The 20,471-nt window shown below is 35.5% G+C and overlaps 1 protein-coding gene across 2 annotated transcripts in view; it reads right to left on the reverse strand.

Annotated features, from left to right (window-relative positions):
* Positions 1-20,471, reverse strand: part of LOC150075159 (cytoplasmic aconitate hydratase-like) — a 289,211-nt gene that overhangs the window by 196,095 nt on the left and 72,645 nt on the right. For both annotated transcript variants that reach the window (XM_090388696.1, XM_090388697.1), the window contains 3 exons: positions 15,469-15,538; positions 848-1,031; positions 582-721 (listed from right to left, as the gene is read on the reverse strand). In XM_090388696.1, coding sequence (XP_090244822.1) covers positions 582-721; positions 848-1,031; positions 15,469-15,538 — 394 coding nt within the window. The remainder of the gene's footprint in view (positions 1-581; positions 722-847; positions 1,032-15,468; positions 15,539-20,471) is intronic.

Here is a 20,471-nt window from a genome sequence, read left to right on the forward strand (position 1 = left end):
TGTTGTATATCATATTCAGCACTATAGCCAGGAAGGCATAATGTAGCCTACTCTTGAGATGGGACTGCAGTAGCATACAAGTTTGATTTTACCATTGTTCAAATCCACATCTGTTAAATACGGTAATAACCATATTCTCGTCAATGATTAAGTGTAAATTTCTCTGACTGAGTAGTTGTGCCAGAGTATTAAAAAAAAATAAATAAAATAAAAATATGGTCCACTGCTTTGGACAAAAAATTAATAGCATTATTAATTATAATTAATAATTAATCATAAAAATTAATGTATTTAGCATAAGCAAAAATGAAGTTACTGCTTACACTGAATACTTCTACTGGATAAAATACTTCAAACCTCCATAATACAAACATAAATGGAAGAGCTCTTTTATACATTTTTGATTGACTTAACAGATTCACATAAATATGGTAACTCTCAGTGTTCAAACTATTATAGAAATACTATAATAATAAATGCATATCAAGATGGATATTTCAGAAAGAAGGTTAATTTTTTATTTAGTTGTGTACAGAAAACCATATGTAATGAATTACTACCTCAGCAATGCTTTATCTCACCTTTGTGATTGTAAGAACAACATCTGTGGAAGTTGCCAAGGAATTTAGTCTACCAGAAAGTTTATATCCTACAACTTGGGGAAGTACCATGCTAATTGCTTGACCTAACATTACAGCTTCTGCTTCAATTCCACCAACACCTGGAAGAGGAAGGAAGGAAGAAGGAGAAAAGCATAATATTCATGTTTAAAAAGCATAATAAAATTATAAAAAAAATCTGGGAATGGAATCCATCATTGAATTTTAAATCATTTACTCATACTAACCCCAACCAACGACACCAACTCCATTAATCATTGTTGTATGAGAATCTGCCCCTACTAAGCTGTCCGGATAGAGAAGACCATCTTCATTGAAGATGACTTGTGCTAGGAACTCTAAATTGATCTGATGGCAAATTCCTGAACCAGGAGGCACTATCATCATATTTTTAAAGGCTTTTGCTCCCCACTATAATAAACCAAAAGTAAAAACTGACTGTAGAGATGCATACAATTTTTAAATTAAACAAAAGGTAGTTGGATATAAAGTCAATCTGTACAGGATGCACCAAATCCAAATGCAACTAATTTAAAAAAATGGCTAATATATATAAAATATTAAATTTATAATTTTCTGTTTATACTCTGGGATGATCACGTGGTCACAGTTCACAAAATCAAAAAAATACAAGAAACAGCATGATATTTAAAAGCCACAGCTTGAATTCTGGTCACTCAAAGCACATGTACTTACCTACCCTCACATCAGACCACTCAGCTATGGCTAACTAATCAAAATAAAATAAATTTCTCTATCTTTAAAACAAAACCCATGATAACTATCACACCTGTATATTCAAATATATTATGCACAATCATGTGACAAGACTGACAAGAGTTGTAGAGCTGAAACTATGTGAGCACTGAAACTATGCACAACATAATCAGTCATGATTACAGTGATGTCAATATTTACAAACACCCTGTATTCCCAGGAAGTAGCTCATGAACTCTCCTAAATATAATAATATAATGGGAGGAATTCAAGTGATTTATAAAGTTTATTTTATTTAATTTTATGTTTAGCATGCAGTTATACAAAAAAAATTGTATCGACAAATGAATAAACATAATATATGCAGATATAGCCACATTATTATTTTATAGAGCTTAACAGGTTCACTGCTGATGACATGTATATGCATCAAATGGCACCCAAGTGATATGCCTTAACACACACACGAGTCATTCTCCAGTGGTCAACAAACAAGTGCTGTAAAAAACAAAGGCACACAAAGTTAACAGCTGCTCGATATTGCACATTAACTGAACTCTGAGCTATTTGTAGCAATGCTTTTTTTTTGTTGTTGTTGTTGTAAAATGTGTTTGTAGAGACTTGACATACAGTTTTATTCATTCTTTTCCTGTGTTGAAGTTTGCTTATGAACATAGAATAAACTTCTCATAATTTCAAATCTCAATTTTATCAAAAGTTTATTCTGTGTACATAATTAATCTTCAAGCAAAGAGCAAATAAAAGCTTTTGATTTGATTTGATTTGATTTGGTAGTTGTTGGTGCATCGGCTGTGGCCATATTGCACCTCCCAAGGTTTTTGCAGTACTTTGATCCAAGCCCGAGGCGGGAATCGAACCCGCGACCTTTGGGTTGCCGGGCTGGTACTTTACCCACTCGGCTAGCCCGGTCGGCCCAAATAAAAGCATATATCATGTCTTTACCATACGTGGTTGACAACAAACATGATGCAAATAGTGCAGAGTTCGATATGTGCCGTTAGCAGGTAGTTTCACGTGCCTTTACTTAACTTCACTTGTTTACTGACCACTTAAGAATGACCACAATGGGCATCACAGCACATCTCTTTGATGAGACTATGCATCAGCAGAGAACATGTCAAACAATTAGTACATCATAAACAACATTTAACTGTGAATCTTTATGCATGTTCACATTTATTTTCATTGTACACACTGAATCAGTTTTTATTCTGGAATGAATTTTCAACATAATTTTCACACATATATGTTAGGTATAATATTTTGATATTTCTTTTTAAAAACTTTAAATTGCTATTGATATTTTTATTATTTAAGTATAAGCAGTATTTGTAAATATGCTTATAGTATATGTGATTTAATCTGTTTTGTACCACTACCCATTGTTATTCAATCTGTTTATGTGTGAATAAATAATAAACAAGAGAATTATTAATAAAGGTTTCAAATTGTATAGCTTTTTTTTTTTTTAATGTGAACGTAACTTAAAAATAATATTTGGATTTGGTGGTGGCAGTGTGGAGGGTTTACTATCTCCTCCTGGGATGTTAGTGGAATGGAACCAGGATCCTCTTTCCTTCAAGATGAAAGTGTCAAGTATCTGACTAAAGACTATCCCAAATTCATCAATCAAAAGAAATATAGCCAGGTACCCCTGGGTGTAGTCAGCACCAATTTAAAACAGACTTTAGTTCTGCAGTATTCTGACTACTTAAGTAGTCAGAATACTGCAAGAATATATATGGGGATCAAAAAAAAAAAAAGGCAGCTGGTCATGATCCCACTGATGAAAAACCTTCTAGTCAGTATGCCTGGATCCCTCCTATAGATCCACCTAGAGAAAAATAACGGTCATCATCTTTTGTGACAAAAGAATAACACCAGACAAGTCTTCAAGAGTTGTCCATTTCAAGTAATAACAGTACTAAAAAAAAAGTCTGGATTATCTTCTATTTTTTTCAAAACATCTTCACAAACTGAGTCTTCTCATTCTTTGATCTTCATTTAAAATTTTTGGCACCATCCTGACACTTTTCTCAAGCCTACATTTTCAATTAAAATTTGTCTAACCGTTTCTTTGTCCATACTGAATTCTGATGCAACCATTCTAATGCTTAAATGACAATCCCTTCTAATCGATGCCTTACCAGGTCCACATTTTCATCAGTTTTCATGGTTACTGGATGGCCTGGTAGTTCATAGTCTTCCACATTCTCTCTTCCTTCTAAATCTTTTATGCCATTCAAACACTCTAGCTCTTGACATAATATTTTCCTCATAAACTTGACATAACTCATAGCTTTCAGTTGGTGTTCTCTTTATTTTTGCTAAAAATTTGAAGGTAATTTGTTGTTCAATTCTTTTGTCTGTCATTTTACCAGCAAACTAAAAAAGCATAAGATAATGAAAAACTGTCTCACTGCAAAGCAAATAAGTGTGTTGGAACACGACTTGGCAAACAAACAGTGAAAGGTTCAAGGTCAACCACTATGCCTTTGTTTCACAGGTGGCACTTGGCATGTAGTAGCTATGTGCCCAGCCCTGTTATTTAATAGGCACACATTGTACCATATCCTCCCATCACTGAAAACTTCAAGCATGAATGTAGATTCAAAATAATTAATGATCTGTTCAGTTGTCAGCAATTTTTATAGATATTAATAGTAACACCATTAACCTCGCACCCATCAATTGGAGTCTGGGTGCGAGGTTAGCCTGTGCGGTCATTGCTCCTTAAAGCTCTTCAAACAGAGAAGTTTTTCCTGATTTATTTTCTGCTTTATTAGTTTAAATTGTCATATTACCTTATTTTCTAGAGTAGCTTTATATTCCTAGTTACGATACTTAGTTTAAAGTTTAACTTAGACAGAGATTTTGTAGATATTACTTAGTATCGGTAACGGTATCAAATCGACGTGTCACAAACCAAATTTTTTTTTTTTTTTTTTAACCAAATTTAGTCGATTTATTAACCAACTGTTATATCAAATTATCTTCTATAAGTAGATTATAGACCTAGTCAGGAGCCTTAGTTTATTCTAAATTGAGATAGCGAGATTTGGAAGCTAATCAATACTTACGAGTCCGTAGAAATACCGTTCGTGATTCCCGCCATTTTTACACGATAGCATAAGCTTAGTGTCGTATAGTGCATAATATAATATTGCCAATTAATCAGTAAATCTATTAATCTTGATAAACTTTATTGTCAATTAAATTGTACTTTTAACTCTATATATATATATATGTAACGATTAATCTAACAAATAATTAATACATAACTATAGTGATACGGAAGTTGTATAAAGGGAACTCGTAGAAAACACCAGATACCGAAAAAAATATATATATAACATAACTGTTTTGGGATATAACTTAAGGATTTAATTTTTGTTTTGAATTTTATTGAATTAAATCGGAATCATGACTCTGACCAGAGCAGCAAAGCAAAAGGCTCAAGCTAATGGGAGTGCTGTGGTTCAGGGGAGAACTGAGGGGGGCAGTTGCCCTCTGAATCACAGTCTATTAAAATGCACTGTTTGCTTGATGTTTGCGGAGCAGTCGGGTACGGGACATGATACTGCCAAGGGGGATGTCTTTGTGTGTGCACGATGTAAGGAGTGCAAGGAAATCAGGCGACAACTCAGCGTTGTTATGGGCCTTTATGAGAGCTTGAAGGACAGGGTGGATGCCCTCGAAGGAAATAAATTGAGGGGCCCATCAAGCTCTCAGCTGCCCACATCAACGCCAGAGCTTGCACTTGGTCATCAGGCAACACAGAAGCAGCCCCCTAGGCAGAATGCGCTGGTCCCACAGGAACTAGTAGTTGTTGGTGACTCTATTGTCAGGGAAACGGGGAACATCCTTTGTAAAAAGGATAGGTGGAATAGGACCAGGGTATGTCTGCCAGGGGCAAAGGTTGATGACGTTGTAGAACGGATATCATCTTTTAAGGGCACAAAAGGTGATATAGTTGTACACGTTGGCACTAATGATATTAAGAGTAGGAGACCGGCGGAATTACTTAGCAAGTACAGGTCACTGTTGAAAAAAAGCCGTGAATTAGGGTTGAACTTGAAAGTGTCTGCAATTCTGCCCAGACACGATAGGAGGGAGTATATGATGAGAGCCTTGTCGATCAATTCGGCCCTGGAGGGATTGTGCAAGGCTCAAGGGGTAGAATTTTTTTCAGCCTGGACTGTACTTGTTAACAGGAGAGATTGCTTCTACAGGGATGGGATACACTTAAATAGAAAGGGTGCAAGAATTTTTGCTGATGCTGTCGAGGCAGTGTTAGGTGGGTCGGAAAACTGCTAGTTGGGGGGGATACAAGGACTAATAGATTAACAGTAGCCAGTGGCAGAGGTGGAAGTGATTCTTGCACTGCTTCTATTGAAATGAGCAGAAGTCTGAAAAACAGGATGCAGGATATTTCAGAGACTGCTGGGAGTCATTGCGGTACAAGTAAACACATGGGTTGTGTTAGGGTAGCTAAGAATAGAAACAGGTGCATGTATACCTGCGTGTACACCAATGCTAGGAGTTTGGTAAATAAATTTGATGAATTTGAGGTATTGCTCAAAACATCAAAGGCAGATATTGTTGGGATATCAGAGACGTGGTGTCACACAGATATAAGTAATGCGGAACTGGAATTTGGGGAATACAATGTGTATAGAAAGGATAGACAGGACAGGAGGGGAGGAGGGGTTATGCTATTAATTAAGAAACACAAAGTCCAAGGAAGTGAAGCCAGTCCACATCGATGGACAGGGCAGCGTCGAGTCAGTTTGGTGTGACATAAGCATAGGGAAATCAAAATTGAGAGTAGGAGTGTGCTATAGGCCTAATGACTCTGATGAGTATAATAAGATATTGTACAGGGAAATAGAGTGGGCCAGTAAATCAGAGAGTCTTATAATGGGGGACTTTAATTTCCCAGATATTGACTGGAATTTGTGGGTTGGTCACTCGCACACTAGCAAGGCTTTTGTGGATTTATTGGATGATTGTTTTCTACATCAGCATGTTCGTGAGGCAACGAGAGGGAGCAATACTCTTGATCTGATTATCAGTAGTGATTCCTCATGCATTAAGAACCTGCAGATAAATGAACCACTAGGTGGCAGTGATCACAGTGTGTTGAAGTGGGATTTACTCAAGGAGGTAACTACCATCAGAGGTAAAGGGAAGGGTTTTTGTTTTCGTAAAGGCGACTATGATGGTCTGAGACAGTATTTAAATTCTATACAGTGGGACCAACTGATGATGTTACCAACAGCAAACTCAAAATGGGAAGCATTCAAGGAACTAATCTTGGAGGCTACCAGGCTTTACATACCAACTAAGAAATATTGTTCAAGGTTTAGGCCTAAATGGTTGTCAGATGAACTAATGAGACATGTGGCAGAGAAGAAAAATGCATGGGATACATACAAATTAATGGGTGACATGGAAGCCTATGATAGATATAAGTTGGTCTGTAACCAAGTCACAAAGGAGATTAGGCAGGCAAAGGCAGACTATGAAAAATCCTTGGCAAAGGATGCAAAGAAAAACAGAAAAGAGTTCTTTACATACTTGAACTCGAAAAGGAAAGGGATGAATCAGATTGGTCCACTGGATACTGATGGTTCAACAGTTGAGGATCCTGCTCAGGTGGCTAACAATCTAAACGAGTATTTTGCATCTACATTCACGCATGAGGAGTTATTCAGGAAGGAGAATGATGTAGGTAAAGTAAACATTGGCAGTGAGCTGGATGATTTTGTAATAACTGAGAGGAAAGTGGAGGGGAGATTGTTGGGGATAAACATAAAAAAGGCACCTGGGGTGGATGGGATCTATCCAGTTATATTAAAGGAGGCAGCAAAGGAAGTAAGCAAACCCTTAGCCATAATTATGAGAGCTTCCTTGGACTCAGGGGAGGTACCTATGGACTGGAGATGTGCAAATGTGACCCCAATTCACAAAGGAGGTTCAAAGGCTGACACAAGTAATTATAGACCTGTTAGTTTAACTTCTGTTCCAGGTAAATTAATGGAGGCACTGGTTAAAGAAGCACTGCAGGATCATCTAGACAAGAATTCAGTTATAGCTCAGACGCAGCATGGTTTTGTTAAGTGCAGGTCTTGCCTGACCAATTTGATTGGATACTATGATGTAGTCACAAAAGAACTGGATGCAGGGAATAACTTTGATATTATATATTTGGATCTTAGAAAGGCTTTTGATACTGTTGCACATGGAAGCCTGCTGCACAAATTGGAGCAGTGTGGCATTGGAGGCAAATTGCTGCTATGGATAAGGGGATGGTTGAGTGGCAGAAGACAGAGAGTGGTAATCAATGGACACTGCTCAACGTGGACTAATGTTATTAGTGGAGTTCCTCAAGGTTCAGTGTTGGGTCCGTTGTTGTTTTCGGTGTTTATGAATGATATTGATGATGGGATATCAAGTTTAATGTCCAAGTTTGCAGATGATACAAAGGTTGGCAGGGTCGTTAAGGACAATACTGACGCTATGCTGCTGCAACAGGATCTGGACAGGTTGAACAGATGGGCTGAGAGGTGGCAAATGAGGTTTAACATCGACAAATGTAAAGTGCTGCATATGGGAAACAGTAACCCCAGAGCAACGTATCAACTCTGCGGTACTACACTGACAGTGGTGGAGAATGAAAAGGACCTGGGGGTAATTGTGCAGGCAGATATGAAGTTCTCTGAGCAGTGCAGACGAGCTGCAAGAGTAGCTCATGGTGTCTTGTCAATGATATACAGGAATTTTTCTAGCAGGGATAAGGAGGTGATTATTCCATTGTATAAGGCAATGGTAAGGCCACATCTTGAGTACTGTATACAGGTCTGGAGGCCTCATTTCAAGAAGGATGTAGAGCTGCTGGAACGGGTACAGAGAAGGGCAACAAGATTAGTAAATGGAACAAAGGGTTGCTCTTACGAAGAAAGGCTTAAGTTTTGCAAATTACAGAGTCTGGAGACTAGGCACCGGCGAGGTGATCTGATAGAGGTGTATAAGGCTTTGAATGGTTTGAGCATGCTCAATGCCAATGGGATTCTTCATCTTTCTCAGAATAATCACCTGAGAGGGCATAAATTCAAATTGAGGAAGGACGGATGTCGGATAGATGTGCGGAAATTTGCCTTTGGCCAGCGGGTGGTTGGTTGGTGGAACCGACTTCCATCACTGGTTGTTGAAGTTGATAGCCTAAACAAATTTAAAGCTCAACTGGACAGGTATTTCGAACGAAAGGAGGGGTGAAATGGGAGTGGGTTTTTTTTTTTTTTTTTTTTTTGTTTTTTTTGGCTGATGCTGAATAAGCTTGCTTTCTTGCATCATATGCCTCTGCTAATGCTAATGCTAATGCTAATATCTAGTGAATCAACTTATCAATGTGGTTCATATTCCCTTCCTTCTAATATTAAGATAAGTAAAGAATTCTTTGCTACTTTTTTTTTGCATTCTTAAACACACTTCTTGTAATCTGCCTTAGCATGCTTAACCCCCCTTAGTGACGTGATTGCAAACTAGTTTGTACTTTTTTTTTTTTTTTTTTTTTATGAAAACCCCAAACACAAAAGGTATCAAAACCTATAGTACTTAGTACCGTGCACGGGTTGAAGGAGAAGTATGGGGAGAGGGGGATGCCAGAAACTTTGCTCTAGAGACTAAACATGGGTTTCACCACTTCAAGCCTCCAATAAGCAAAGTGGTGGTATTTCACCGGTTGATGAAAGTCATCTACCACCTGACTGCAAACAGAGTCTGTCTCCTGATATTTTATAATCTTCCTGTGCATTTTTCTCTCTTGTCACTAATTATGAGTTCAAATGACATCCACTTAGGTCTCAACTTTGATCAGTATCTCTTATTTGATATAAAAAAGCCTATACATCTTCTATGCTTACTTGAATACTTACTTGAATCTTCTATGCTTACCCTGAATATTTCCTATTGAAAATTTGCAGCAGGTAATGTGATGAGTTGGTTACACTGAGAATTACACTGGTCAACAGCCAAAATGTTTCAGTAATAAAATTAGTCAATTTCGACTAGTATTAATGTGCTAAATATGAATATGACAATTAAAATGGATTATTAGCTTTAGTTTTAATAATACTACACATGTCACTTTCAGTACCTTTTTTTGGGGAAATTTGGCCTTCAAGTACAGTTTATGTGGCAACACTGCAGCCATTAGTGCTGATTCACACTATTTCCTGTCCAGACATGTCAGTCCAGGTATCTGTCTGTGCTACACTTGCTGTTTTCGACTGAGCAAAATTTTAAAATTTAGCATGCCATCTAAGTGTGTAAATAGTGCAGATAATTTTTATGTTTGTGGTGGTGACATTTGCATCACAGAAGCTTGCCATTAATCTGATAATAATTTTTAAAAAAACCATAACTGTTAGTTTGGCTGCAAGCTGGGGACTAAGACAAAAGCTGGTGCCTCATTAGCTACAATACTTGTGCTTCTAATCGCTGCAGCTGGTTAAAAGGCCACTCAATGTCTTTTGCCATGTACATGATATGGAGATAGCCAACCTTCAGATCATATAATGGACTTATTTTTGTATGGTACCACCTCTTCAGCAGGGGATTTACAACAAGAAATGGTGAACCTTAAGCTACCCAAATATACAATCTGCTATTCAACTGATACCCCACAGAGAAGGACTTCCCGCTCCTGTGCCCCCCAGCTAAATATAATTTATCTGATGAAATGCCAGGTGATAGCCAAGATAAATCACCTGTATCCTCCACATCAACAGATCCTGATTTTATTTCCAATTTCCCTGTGTAGAGCCACACAAAATTATGCAAAATGAATTAAACAATCTTATCAGAGATCTTGACTTACCAAAAAATAAGACAGAAATTCAACTGTTGCAGCTCAAGGCTGCAACAGTTGAATTTCCTTCAAGATAATGTTAGTGTCTGTATACCAATGTAGCCAAAAGGATTTAATCCAGTTTTGTAAAACAGAAAATAACCTTCTTGCCTGCACTGACATTGATGGTGTAATGGACAGATTTAATATTGAACGCAACTATCAACACTGGAGCCTCTTCATAGATCCTTCTAAATTGAGTTTAAAAGCAGTGCTACTACTACATAATGGCCTATTGGAATTGATGAAATTTAATTCCTTCATATGAAATGTATCATACAATAACATAAAGCTTCTTACTGAATCCATCAACTATTCCTTCATATGAAATGTATGAAGTCCTTCATATGAAATGTATCATACAATAACATAAAGCTTCTTACTGAATCCATCAACTACAATAAGTACTAATGATAGATTTGGAGTGACTTAAAAGTTATTGCCATCTTGTTATGAATGCAGTAGGGAAACACAAAATTTTGCTGTTTTCTTGACAAGTAGGGACAGCAGAGCACAGTCTTCTCATTACTCAAGAAAAGAATGGCCTTCAAGGAAATTACTTGATCCAAGGATAAAAAATGTCCATTATAGTCCACTAGTTGAGCCAAGAAAAATCCTGTTACACATAAAATTAGGACTTATGTAAACAATTTGTTAAGGCCATGGATGGACCAGCTTTGCTTTCAAATATCTCAAGGGAAATTTTTCCAGACTTAGTTAGGCCAAACTAAAGGAAGGTGTTTTCACTAGCCCGCAGATATGGGACCTTCTCAAGGACAAACACTTTGACTAGGTCCTCCATGGTGATGAGAAGGTAGCCTGGGATACTTTCAAACTTACAGCAACAGACTTTCTGGGAAACAACAAAGCAGATAACTATAAACAGGTTGTGAGAAACCTTCTATCATCATACCATAAATTAGGCTGCCACATATCATTAAAAGTACACCTTTTCACTTCCAGCTGATTTTTCCCCCTGTACAACTGTGGTACATTAAGTGATGAGCATGGTGAGAGATTCCATCAGGACATCTTGGTAATGGAGAAGCAATACCAAGGCAAGTGGAACTCTGCAATGCTAGCTGACTATTGCTGGGCTGTGACAAGAGATGCCCCAGATGTGAAGTACAAATGACACGTGAAAAAGAGTGTAAAATGTGAAAAGTCATTTTATGTATTTTGCTGATTAATGTGATTTAATATATTATTTTTTCAAAAACTAAAAATGTATCAATTCTTATTATTTTAAAATGTTTTGTAAAGTTCTTTATGATATAATGTTTTTCAATATAAGATATATTAAAACAGTATGGTAGATGTTTTTTTATTTATTCTGTTTTAGGCCTACATAGCATATTTTATAAGACAGCAGATATTTTCAAAACTTGAGCAAAACAATTTTTTTAATGGTGATTTCTCAACTCCACACATGCAAAACAATACAGAAAAAATACTTTCATCAAAGAAACAAAAAATACTGAAAATCTGTTTACCAGTGTCATTTAAAAACTGCCTGAGATCATTACGATCGCCTTTATGAAAGCAAAATCCCTTCTTTTATCCTTATCTTTAAGTAAATTCTGCATCAGTATACTGTAATCACTGTAACTAGTAGTTCCTTTATTTGGAGATTCTTAATCCACAAAAAGAGTTGCTACTGGTAATCAGATAAAGAATATTGCTTTCTCTTGTTGCCTCTGATATAGAAAACAGTCATCCAACTGACCAACCCACAAGTTCCTATCAATATTTGGAAAGTTATAATCACCCATTAAAAATCATTTTTATTATCTAGCTTGCTTAATTTGTATGTATAATTCATTATGCTCATCACAGTCATTGGCCCATAACATACTCCTACTCTCATTTTTGTTTTCCCAATGCTTACATTACACTGACCACTCAGTCAATTGGGTGCACTACTTTAGATTCTGTGAGCTTCTTCACCAAGAGCATAACTCCTCCCATCTTCTGTCCTCTCTGTACTCACCATATTTATATTTTGTATCTCCTATGTCTGAATGGCACCATGCTTCCAATATCCCTCAAATGTCCACATTTGATGACTTATGCAATACTTCAAATTCATCAATTTATTTACTCTTCCCCTAGCATTAGTGTAGAAAACAATTGTATGTGCCTGGTTTTGCCCTCAGTAAGCCTAACATAGCTCATATATATTTGCTTACCCCATGAGAAACCCAACAAGTTGTCTCAACTAAAAATCAAATGACAATTAAATGTTAACAGTGATGAAATCTAGGGCCAGGTTTACACCAGAGACTAAACAGGGACAGTGCTTTTTGTCTTCAAAAACTATCTCCAACTTGGCAACTTCAGCCAATAGCCAACAAAAGGGCTATTGGGTGAAGTTGAAATCCCATGAATTTTGCCAAACAGCAACAGATTTGTCATTGTTTTTGATTTCTGTCTTACACTAAAGAGACAGTTGCATTTTGTAGTTGAAGCACGAGTACCAAAATGAATTCTAGTGATGGCACTGTTTTAGTAGCTCTGGGAAGATTGTTATTGCTACTTCCACATCAAATAAGTGGCAAACGTCTCACTATTAGGTGAGAGAAAGTTTGAGGAACGAGAGGAGCATGGAGCCCATGAATTGCTCAGAGATTTATATACAGATGACATTGGCTTAAGAGGAGAACTACATTCCAGTTTTCATAATTTTTTAAGCCTGTTTAGTTTTTATTTTGAAGATGTGTTACTGGTAGTTGGTCCTGCCATCAAGAAGCAAAATATAAACTACAGAGATGCTATATGTGTTACAGAACTTCTGGCAATTACATTGAGATTTCTAGCTAGAGGCAACTTATACCGCACTTTAATGTATTTATTTAAAGTGCCAGTTCTGTCTATATCAAAAATAGTACATGAAGTATGTGAATATGAGCCGCAGCCCTTCAGGGTTATATAAAGATAATGATAAAATTGATTCACAATCTAATTAAGATTTTCTTTTAAATTTTATTTAGCTAAAAGACAAAAAAAAAAAAAATGGTAGAGGTTGTAATTTAAAAAAGATAAGAAATATTTGGAATGATGAAATCCATCTACATGGACCCATTTTACTCCTGTACAAATTGTTGTCCACCATGTGGTTCATCTGGAATGTCAAGAAATAATGACCCACCGAAGAACATCAGTACTTCAGTGGGTCATTAATACTTAGAGTATATAAGTATTCCAAGGAGTGCATTGCATCAACAAGCGACTAAGTTGAATCTGTAGATGTGGTGAGAGCTAAAGAAGGAGTAGTTGAAGCTGGACTCTGCCCACCATCATATTTATCCATTTCAGCATCATAAATTGTATTTTGAACAATGTTTTGAATGGCAGACTGAGCACACTTCAACTTCAGATTACGTAATTTTTTGGCGAAAAGTTAGCCAAAAACATTGAATTTGTTGCAGACATTACTTAGATGATTCATATAGATGGATTTCATCATTCCAAATATTTCTTTGTTTCTCTTTTCATAATCTATAGGTTTAGGTTTGTGAAATTAATTTTTATCGGTGATGTATTCTTTTTCATTCCACTTATACCATCCCTGTTTCTTACTCTTGAAGGCCCACTATTACTCTGCTCTTGCAAAGAGCACAGTAATAGCGAGCCTTCAAGTGGTCTCTCAAAATTATAATTTCTAAAATTACTTCTCTTATGGAACCAAATAGTTCCAAAATATTGGTCACACAACAGTGGCTTTCAGTTTTAATGAATAACAATTTACCATTCTTGGCAATGACTAGGCAGTTATGGATAAATGTACAGTTGCTTCCAAAGAGCGTAAGCCCAAGCCTGTCACAGTGGAATGATATGTGTTCAGATAGCAACACAGAGCAGCATTATTTTAAAAATGAATATATGAACTTGCCAAATGGGTGCTGTATAAAGTGGAAAATAAACTAAAACTGCTATGGAACCACCTTAGTTTGCAAATGTATTCTGGGCTGACAAAGGAAAAATTTTTTCATTGAATGGAAAAGTGGACACTCATTTCCACAAATCGAATTGTATGAAATATTCAATTTGTGGAAAAAGTCAGGCTACTGTTTTTCAAAAAGCCCCTTCTGAATGGAATGGAACATTACAGAACAATGCTATAACATAATGCCAGAAAAGGAAAGGTAACACCACATTTACAAAAGCACCAATGCCTTCCAGAAACAATCTCATGCATGATGGAAAGCCACCACATATAGCTCAACCAGTTTATACTCTACTAAATAAAATGTCTGCATCTGATAAGTAACTGGTAGTAATTTTCCCAATCTGTAGACTTGACTTCTGCAGACTGCTGAATATGGGAATATTTGAAAAGCCAGAGAGGTAACCTTATTTGTTTAGCTTTTATAAAATAATATTTCAACATGAGGTTTCAGTCACCGCTACAAACTTGCAGCAGCCAATTCTTAATAATTTCTTTAACTGTGTTTTTTATTAAAATAAAAGAACACACCAATGTTCATACCAAAGGCCCTTTGGTGTGAACATTGGAACTATCCTTTGAGAAAAAAAGGGGAAAAAAAAAACCAGTATTAAATTTTATACCTGACTACACATTAAATTTCATACCTGACTGTAAAGTTTGTTTTTCCCCTATGATGCTTTGTTTTACAGTTTTTATTTTTTAAACATAGCTAAGGGCCTTATAACTGCCCTGTAATTATTTAACTAAGCCTATCCAATATACATTCAACAGCACTAACAATCTGTTTAAATACATATTAGAAGAGTTAGGTACCATGTTGAAACAAGGAAGAAAACATAAAGGAGCATGTAATCACACTAAACAACCTTAGAAACTTTTTTATTGTAAATGTAATCCACACATGAAAAGTTGTTGAAACCCACAGGCAGAATACAACTCTCAAGAAGAATGGCAATGGAAAAGGAAATAAATCTGTAAACATAAAAACAATAATAAATGATTGCTGAAGACAAAAAAATTCTCTTCTGTTCCATTAAAAACTCTTTTCATACCAAATAGCCTATAAAAAGATTATAATCATAAATAAATTGAAAGATTGCTAAATCACTTATTTAAAAACATTAATATTAAAACATTTTAAACCATTATTAAAACATTTATTTATTAAAGATTTCAGATGTCATCTAGTAAGTTGAAAAACAAATGAAATCAATAAATTCAAGTAAATGAGCTTAAAAAAGGGAAGTCACCTTCAAGAAATAAAAACGTTCCTTATTCCTTTCAAATTCAGCATCCAGATTATTTTTCAGAGCATCAGCACTGAAAACAAATATGAAAAATTGCTATGGTTTACTTCTAAATAGATTTTTGAAAAATAAAATTACTTGTTAATATGTGCACTGTAATGAAACATTGTTATACAAATTATAGTATTAATAAAGTTATTTTGTGGCAAGAGTGAACTGCAAAAAAAAAAAAAAAAAAAAAAAAAAAGAGTTATTTAATTGTAAACAACATCAAGATTATTCACACCAAACTACTATTTTCAAAATCACATGCAAACAATATAACTGGAATCAAACAATAAAAAAATCACTTGAAGAGAAAAAAAAAAAAAAAAGTGACTTTCCTTTTAGTTAAGTTAAGTGTGCAATTTCTTCAATGCTTGATTTTGTCCTGTTAATTTTAAAATAATAAAAAAAATAAAATATAGCATAAAATACAGTCCAGTTAGTATTAACAAATTGACAATTAGTATTAGTAGAGATAAAATGATATAAGGAAGTACCTTTTACTGCATCATCCAAAAAAAGTGTGTATACACACACACATATGCACTCATGGAATTTACATGTATGCACTATATCCTGATACAGCTAATAGTCAACAGAAGTACATGCATTTCGGTTCACCACGATTTAATTCCACAAAATCGCTAAATAAAGCTACTGAACATATTCTTGTTCAGTAGCTGTAAATGAGCATCACATTACAAACCCTTTACCAAGTCCTTTTTTTTACATACATAATACGGCAGAGCACGGATTACAAATTAGCCTTTCTCTAACTGCTGAGTCACGTCATAACATCACTTTGATGCTATGACATGACTCGCCAATCCAGTATCTAGAGCATTCTCACAGTCTCTCATTCCTCATAATTCCACAGGGGCTCACATATGGTGAGTATGGGCTTGGCACACCCAGGGTCCTGAGTTGGATATCATCATTCTTCTCTTTCTTGGTGATTCCTTTCTACTTCTCTCTCTCTCTCTCTCTCTCTCTCTGGGTAACTCGGAAATTTTTTTTTTGGCCAGTGCAGCATAAGCCTCATACTTCCTTGCACCATATAGCTAATAATAATAATAATCCATATAGTTTCCACTGAATTTTATTGTTGAAAAGCCCATTCCACAGCTCCCCTTGTTTTTATTTAAGGTCACCTGGCTAAATTTGTTAATATAAAAGGCTTCTTTTATTTTTCCTTTTTTCATCCTTCCACCTTCCCACCCATTATCACAAAGTACCTATTACTATACGACTGAATACTGATATCAAACAGAAACATAAACGTGTGTGGCTAGAATTGATAAACCTACGGCAAACCCGCTGGAATAACTCCACAACTGGTGCAACTACTAAACTTTTCCTTCCTGAGGTAACCTAACATCAACAAACAACGTTCCACTTGGTTCTTCCCTAACGTCTACACTTCCTTCCTATTAACTGGCCACGGGTCCTTCAAGAGACGCCTTCTAGAGTTCGGCCTAGTCGAGGATGCCCTCTGTACCTGCGGAGGACCTGAAGATTGGGACCACGTGATGCACTCATGCAATGTATACGTAGACCTAAGAACACAACTACTCCTAGACCTCCACACTACATCACTTCGGCCAGAAACCAAGTTACTGGAATCTAATGATGCCTTCTGTGCACTGACCAGTTATGCCAGTGAGGTCTTTCGTCGTCGCTGGCATCACCTGCAACTTCCTAACACTACTCCTGGATAACTTCCTCCACACAGCAACTGATACCCAGCACCGGAAACTTACAGACATGAAACTGCAAATTGTGGCCAGCCTTGTGGACGTCGCTCTATAAATCTCCATTGTGATGATCCCGGACTTTTTAATTTGAACTTTCCCCGTTCTCTTCTCCCTACCCACAGTCCTTCTCCAGGACTCCCACAACTGCACCTAGCACTCTTCCTGCTCCTTTTCACCTGAGACGATGCCTACGCTCTGTCATACCCGCTGTCTTCCACTTTCCTGTCTCTTCTCTGCTCTTTCCATGGCACTCCCCACTCTCGCTCCTGCAGGAGTGTGGACGGCCCGTCAGATGTCTTTTAACTCCCTGGTCCGGCTCCTCGTGCCAGTGGATGGATGCTGGGAGGCTCCTTCCTGGTGATCGCGCCTCCCAGTAATGAAAAGGCCAGTCAAATAACATAAACAACACACTATTCACACAACCCACACTGACTGGCTTTGTAATGTTAACAGAGTACTTAATGCAGATTTGTGGAAAACCACAGGAACTGCATAACAATAATACTATGTCCACTATATACGACTGAATACATTACAACACTGGCAGCACTGCCACAAAAAATAACACCAGCACACCTCAGTAATTTTGTGCGAGAGATGCTGCTAATTTAAATTTCTTATTTTTCAGCCCATGCCTATAATGATCAAGAAAATTTACTTAACCTGATCCTAAATTTTTCCTGTTTGTAATAACTAACAGAGATTTGCAGAATTTTCAATGCAGAAATCAAAGAAAACAGTTTTGAGGAACAGTACTGAAAGTTTCAGCACCATGGACTAAGTAGATAAAGAGCATAACACTGATGAAATTGTGAATTGCTGAATCCAACTCAAAATGCTTTAGTGCCCAAGTCCCTATCCCATTCACAAGTTGAAAAAGGGAACAGTTCTAAAATAAAATATATAATTTAATTTAAATTAATACAAAATGTATATGAAAAAATGCTTAAAGACGAAATAAATAAAACATCGGAGAGAGAACAAATAGAAGAAGAATGGAATAATATACGAAATATAATTCAAAAAATAGCAAAAGAAACACTAGGACAATTCAGGAAAAACTATAAGAAGGGGGGGGGGAGTAAAGATATGGAATGAAGAAATAGCTAAAACAGTACAAGACAAACAAGATAAATATCTTAAATATATACAAAACAGGACAAGGGAGAATGAAGAAATATATAAACAAGAACGTAGAAAAATAAAGACATAATAAGGAAGGCTAAAGCAGAGTCATGGGATAGATTTATAAGTACAATAGAACATGATGTTCGTGGAAGACAAAATTTAGCATATAAAATGATGAAACGCTTGAATAGCACAGAGAAAGACACTTCAAGAATAAATATAATAAAGGAAGAACAATGGAAAAAACATTATGAAGAATTGTGGAAAGACCCAACATATTAAACAGAAGGATACAGTTAGACCCAGTTAGTGACATAGATCCGATAACGAAGGAAGAATTGGAAAAGGCATTGAAAGCTACAAAAAATAGGAAAGCAGTGGGAATGGATGGTATAAAGGCAGAACTGATCAAGTATGGAGGAAGTTTTTTAAAAGATAGGATATTAAATTTATTTAATAAATATTGGGAACAATATAAAATACCAGAGGAATGAAGATAGCAAAAATTATTTCAATATTTAAAAAAAGGAAATAGAAATGATACAAAGAATTATAGAGGGATTAGCATATTAAATATAGTATATAAAATGTATAGCAAAATAATAAATAATAGAATTAAAATTATCTCTGATGAAATATTAATAGAAGAACAGGCAGGATTCAGAAAAGGAAGTTCATGTACAGATAATATATTTGTATTAAAACAAATAATAGAAAAACGAAAAGAGTTTAATTTAGAAATGCATTTAGCATTTATAGATTATGAAAAAGCATTTGATCGAGTAAACAGATGAAAACTATGGGCCATACTGAGTAAAGGATACACAAAGCATTTTACAAAAATAATACAGGGTTTATATCAAGGAACAAAAATAGTAATAGATACAGGTAATAAATTAACAGAAGAAAGTATAATAAATCAAGGAGTTAGACAGGGATGTAGTTTGTCACCAATGTTGTTTAACATATATATCTAGAATATGATATGTAAATGGAGAGAGGAAATTAATACAGGGATATATTTAAATACAAAGAATTAATAAACTGTTATTTGCAGATGATCAAGTAATTATTCAAGATAGTGAAGATAATTTACAAAGAGAAGTATTTAAATTAAATCAAATAACAGAAGAATATAAAGTTAAAATATCAACAATGAAAACTAGAACAATGGCTTTTAAGGGGAAAAATATGGTGAGAACAAAAATAGTTATAGACAATAAAATATTAGAACAAGTAAAACATTTTAAATATCTAGGATGTGATATAACATGATATGATGTCAAAGAAGATATGAATCAGAAATTGGCGAAATTTCAAAATAAATGTGGAACAATAAAAAGAACTCTGGTTAAGAAAACAAGGAAAGAAACACAATTGAAATTTTACAAAGTAATGGCAACACCAACACTTCTTTACAGTTCTGAAACATGGATACCAAAACAAAGAGACATTAATAGAATACAAGCTGCAGAAATGAAATTTTTAAGATATGTTAAAGGATGTACAAAATTAGATAAAATACCAAATGTGAATATTAGAAAAGAATTAAAGATTTACTCAATTAATGAAAAAATTATAGAATATAGACAAAGATGGAAAGAACATGTAGAAAGAATGGAAGATAATAGATACTCTAAATTAGCTTACACATATAGAGCGAAAGGAAAAAGAGACAGAGGAAGACCAAAAAAAAGATGGGCAGACCTCTTTGAGATCGGAACAGGTGGATCACCTAATCTGTGAAGGAAGACAAGACAATTTAAATTAATAAATAGCATTAATTATTACATAACTTTTCAGGCCTTAACAGTTGCAAATATCTGGATCATTTCATCCAGGTCTAAATCCTCGACGACAGCATGTTAAATTGGTAAGGTTTGCCGATCCATCCAACTCATCCATTGAGGAACAGAGATAAATCATGATTAACCTTTATCTTTGATAAGCTTTATTCTGTAATGGTCACTAATACTGGCAATGTTACAAGAGTTCTCATCTCAAAAACATTTGCCAATGATGCCATCAAATTGTTTGAGCACATGAACTGCAAGATTTTTGGTGGAGAATAACAGTCTT

Source organism: Mastigoproctus giganteus, chromosome 14 (genome assembly GCF_048544385.1).
Source record: "Mastigoproctus giganteus isolate SK-2022 chromosome 14, ASM4854438v1, whole genome shotgun sequence".
NCBI lineage: Eukaryota > Metazoa > Arthropoda > Arachnida > Uropygi > Thelyphonidae > Mastigoproctus > Mastigoproctus giganteus.